This window comes from Etheostoma spectabile, chromosome 4 (assembly GCF_008692095.1).
Source record: "Etheostoma spectabile isolate EspeVRDwgs_2016 chromosome 4, UIUC_Espe_1.0, whole genome shotgun sequence".
NCBI classification, from domain to species: Eukaryota; Metazoa; Chordata; class Actinopteri; order Perciformes; family Percidae; genus Etheostoma; species Etheostoma spectabile.
This window is the reverse complement of record NC_045736.1, coordinates 3,565,125-3,570,177: the sequence shown is the minus strand read 5'-3', so window position 1 is coordinate 3,570,177 and position 5,053 is coordinate 3,565,125. Positions and strand designations below refer to the sequence as shown.

The 5,053-nt window shown below is 40.6% G+C and overlaps 1 protein-coding gene across 1 annotated transcript; it reads left to right on the top strand.

The window, feature by feature from the left end:
• The first annotated feature begins 3,908 nt into the window (after window positions 1-3,908).
• LOC116687374 (olfactory receptor 142-like) lies at window positions 3,909-4,847 on the top strand. Its single transcript, XM_032512700.1, has one exon. It carries the CDS (start codon window positions 3,909-3,911, stop codon window positions 4,845-4,847), a length of 939 nt encoding a protein of 312 aa, XP_032368591.1.
• The last annotated feature ends 206 nt before the right edge of the window (window positions 4,848-5,053 follow it).

The window sequence follows — 5,053 nt, the reverse complement described above, 5'->3', positions numbered from 1 at the left end:
GCAGAATTAATGCACTATGATAACAGAATGAAGTGCGTATTCACAGTGCATTTGGCCATGGCCTACCTTTTTAAAACATCTGCTACAGAGCCATAACATGAGGTACAAGGTAATGGAGACTTGTACACATTGTTGTGTTTCTTTAGAAATACTCAGTGGAACAGTAGAGTCTTTAAACGCTTCAGATGTAAAGTTATTCGCTGTCAAAGTGACAACAAAATGAATGGCAGTTAATGAAATGCTAACGGTGGGTGAGTGCTAGGTAGCATAAAAATGGCGCTATAGGAGCTATGGTTAGTGGGGATTGGCTTACCTCCTTGGGTCTCGCAGTTGGTGGAAAGCAACCGCGCATTCTGCCTCTCAAACCTGCGGGTGCCTTGACATTGTTAGTTTATCATTGCCCTCGTGCGCATGACGTCAGAGCAAGTCGGGATCAAGTCGAACTAGTTGGGCACAAATCTAACCGGCATGGATTGTGCGGCGATTGCCGGTCATCAGTTCTGCGCTGACCTGGCTCATCTCGAACAAGCCTAGTAACTAGTCTGTATCCTCGACGTTCCACTTCCAGGATTGCTCCATTCTGCCAGATTTCACTAATTTCTGCCGGAAATCCGTTGCCTTGGACTGCCTTTGTGTTGGCATTTTAACCTCCGGTGGATTTCTGAGGACTATGGTTACCTGGTCCTCAGATCTCTGCAGGGTAAATCCAGACAGCTAGCTAGACTATCTGTCCAATCTGAGTTTTATGTTGCACGACTAAAACTGCATTTGAACATACATACGTTCCACCAACACAAGTTCCTTCCTGAGGCTATTTTGCAGCGGCTCCTCGGCTTTTACCAGTGGTTAGCACCGCCCAAAACGATTGTGATTGGCTTAGAGAAATGTCAACAAACCAGAGCACGTTTTCCTCTCATCCCAGAATGCTGTGTGGACAAGCTAGACCCTCCTCCACAGTGCTGCGGCGAAGGTCTGGCAAAGCGAGACAAGTCACTAACTCTCACTCTTAATTACCATCTCTATACCTTCTAGACGGTATTACATAGGTTTTATATAAACGTTTTTTTGCCGGCTTTTTGTATTGTGTGTGATGAATGAATAAAAATACTACTGAATGACTAAATAGTTTTTGTTTTGAACAACATACAAAAAAAGAATTTAACAATAAAAGCCGGATTAGAAATAAATACTCCTATTATTATGAATACAAATGTATGGTGCGATGTTTGACCAGGTTTTAAATTGGACATGGAATTCATCACCGCTGTAGCATGAGTCCAGCGACCAGCATGTCTCTGGAAATCATTTCACTTTTAGTGCAAAGTACATTCAACAAAAGTGGCGATGAATGTTTTAGCCCGTCAGAACGGGCTCTACAAGTGGGAGGTCACAAGCTCAGTCATCTGTGTCTTTCCAAAACACTGACTAACCCTATTGTTGGCAGTGTGTTTGTCAAAGTTTGTTTTCCATTCTCTTGACCATTTGCTAAACTGAAACGTCTCTTTGTTTTGGTCTGGTTTCCCAGGATTGCCCTCCTGGGTAGCTAAGCGTGTTTAATTGCACTCGAGGGAGAATGGAGATAATGGCCTGTTGACCATTTCCAACTTAGTTATTCTACATTAATAGCCTTTGAAAAATAGACTACCATCCTGTGGGCTCTCATTAGTGTTGACATCATTAAACATTGCATCAGGGGCAATAAGCGAAAAACATATTTATCACATCTTATTTCTTTTCACATTTTCTTTCACAAAAACGCTCTGTGTTTCAACACCTGGTGGAAATATATTAGGGATGTCGGGCCAATGGTCGCCAGTCAGGAGGACTGAGGGACTTTGCCTATGGCCTTTGTGTGTACGTGCGCATGCATGTGTGTGTGTGTGTGTGTTCGGCGGGTTTGTTCTACAAGTTGTTTTGAAAAGAGAATGTTTTAAAGATATGTGTGTGTATATATATATATATATATATATATACACAGTATATATCAATGTATACTGTATATATATACACACACAGCCATAGTTCCCTGGTGACATATATTGTTCGAGACAAGAAATGTAGTTCACTAAGCAATTTCACACAAAACCTAATGATGTTCATCTTCTTTGCATCACATTGTATATCTCTTGACATTTAAAAGTATCTTTTAAATGAACCCATCATTTGTGAAATGCATAGCATCAAAAATTACTAAATATCTCTCACTGACTCCCGTTAATAATTTTTCAAAAGATACTGTAGGTCCCATGGACAGGAGGTAGAAGGGCGTGACTTCATCTCTCTACCACTATGCTAACATGCTGATGCTAAGCAGGTGTAACGCTTACCATGTTAATCATTAGGTGTTAGGTTAGCGTGTAAGCATGCTAACATTTACTAATCAGCCTTAATTACAGCTGAGGCTGATTAAAATGTTTGAATGCTACCAGCATGGATATATACCAGGGATCTTCAACAGGGGGTCCGGGACCACTGAGGGGTCATCAGAGTCAATGCAGGGGGGCCTCCAAATTATTGTTAATTTTTTATTTTGTTTTTTAATCAAAAACGGGCAGGACACACTCGCAGGACGAGGGCAAAAGGATCTGGCAAAAGACAAGGGAAGCACAGACATTAAATACACAAGGTAATTAGGTAACAAGAGGCAGGTGACAAGAGGGCAGGGGAGCAGGTGGAAAACATCAGGTAATCACAAGACCGGGAAGACACGGGAAGTAAAGCCAGATGTGAGACAAGACAAAAAACAGACTTCAAAATAAAACAGGAAACAGAACATATAGCCACTGGGGGGAACCCAAGATAAGACCCAAACACAAGACCAGGGAGGGAACACAGAGGAGGGGAAGAAAACAGGATGAAAAATCGAAACCGTGACATCCTTGGCTTACAAAACATTGAAGCCCTCTGCTATATACAGTGTGCATGTTTAAATAGTTTGAAGAAATCTAAGATGTGATTTAAGAAACAAAGTTGACATATTAAATCATTGCAACTTATCTTTAATCATCACGTAAACTAGCATTCATGTTGCATCTATAATAAGCAGTAGGCCTAGTTGGACGTGAAACATAACAGCAGAGGTTGTGTCCGACTGTCGGAGTACTGGGACCGGTGTTTTAAACCAACCCAAACATGCAATGTATGCAAACATTTTTCCAATCTTAACATTGGCGCATGGTAGTCACCTTTTGTCGGTTTAACTTCAATGACCACTGAAGGGACCGTAGTGGTGACCGGCACACAGTAACCGTTTTTCTAAATGCAACGATAAGGACTGCTAGTTTATTATGTGAGCGATTGTCACATGACCAGCTGGTTTTTTTTATAGGATACTGTATGAATTGCTGCACAAATTTTCATACTTTATCATACAAACACGTTCATGTTAATGCATTGCACCTTTTAAAGTAAACCAAGTGTTTCAACATTGCTGATTTTGAATAATGCAGAATAGTTTTGATTCAATTTGCATCTTCACCATCAAAGCCATTCACATGCCATTGCAAAGGGAATATCAAAATTAGGTTAATGTGTTTTGCACACAAAGTTTCCATTCTGGATTCCCCATGGAGTGATGACTGCGGTGACATAACTCTGTGTGACAAGTAAAGAGGCTCTCAGCTGCTCCTCTTAAACCACAGCAGGCACACACACAGACAGAAAGACAGACAGAGAGCATGAACACCATTGAGGAGTATACAAAACCACTGCATGTATGCATTAAATCTTACTGAGACTTTAGCCATTCTGATATAACATACATCATTTTGAAGTTGACGTTGATTAAGAATATATGTTTACACATTTATTACTTTCATTTTTTCATTTGGTTAGCTCTTTCTAAACAAGCTCCAGCTGCAAAATTGTCTTTACTTATCAGACAATCTCTGCCACTGTCTATGGGGTAAATGGAAAACAGCACTTATCCTCCTTATTTTGACCTCACCATGTTTGTGATGATAGGCAACTATCGCTACCCAGCGTTTGTCTTCTGTCTCCTGTTGTATGCTTGTATTATCTTAGCTAATCTTGTCATTATAGTGGTGATATCACGAGAGAAAACCTTACATGAGCCCATGTATATTTTTGTTTTGTGTCTCTCTATTAACTCTCTGTACGGCTCCGCCGGCTTCTTCTTCCGATTTCTGAGAGACCTTCTGTCTGATACTCATTTGATCCCAAGGTCAGCTTGTTTCCTTCAGATCTATGTCATTTACACCTATGCATCCTATGAGCTCACTATCTTAGGCATTATGGCTTATGATCGCTATGTTGCTGTGTGTCAACCTTTACATTACCACAACAAATTAACCTCCAAGAATGTCTCTAAGTTGATTGCCTTAGCACATGTCTATCCAGCCTTTTCTGTTGCAGCCTGTGTTTATCTGGCTTACATACTCCCATTGTGTGGCAATAAGATACCCAAAGTATTCTGTGCCGCATGGCCTGTTGTAAAATTGTCATGTGTCAGTACTGTGATCAATGACCTTGTTGGCAGGTTTGTGTCCGTAAGCACAGTCTTTCTGCCCCTGGCTTTTGTCCTGTATACTTATGGACGAATTATTCTCCTTTGTAGGAAACGCTCTTCAGAGTTCAGAAGCAAAGTGATACAAAGCTGTCTGCCACACATTGTTACATTCGTCATCTATTCTGTTACTGTGTTTTGTGATGTTATGCTCAGCAGAATCAATCTGGAAGATCTGAATCCATTTCTAGCACTCATTTTATCACTTGAGTTTGTTGTGATTCCTCCCATTGTGAATCCTCTTGTGTATGGCCTGAAGTTACCAGAAATTAGAAAATGTCTGTTAAGGATGTTATCATACTTGAAACCTGACAGACCTTAGAAAAAAGAGCAGTATGTGCTGTTTCTATAAGTTGTCTGAAAATTGTCAAGACTGAGTTATTTAATCATTACGCTCAGACTGGCTGCAATAGTGATGTGTGTCACAGTAAAGAGGTTGACTACTGATGCAATGGATTTGTTATAATTAGAGCCCGAGCACCGACAGTGGCAAAGGGCCCTTATTAAATTCTTTATCCGGCAAATTAA

Excerpts from the sequence above, each read along its gene's own strand:
- LOC116687374 (XM_032512700.1), top strand. The coding sequence starts at position 3,909 with ATGGAAAACAGCACTTATCCTCCTTATTTTGACCTCACCATGTTTGTG.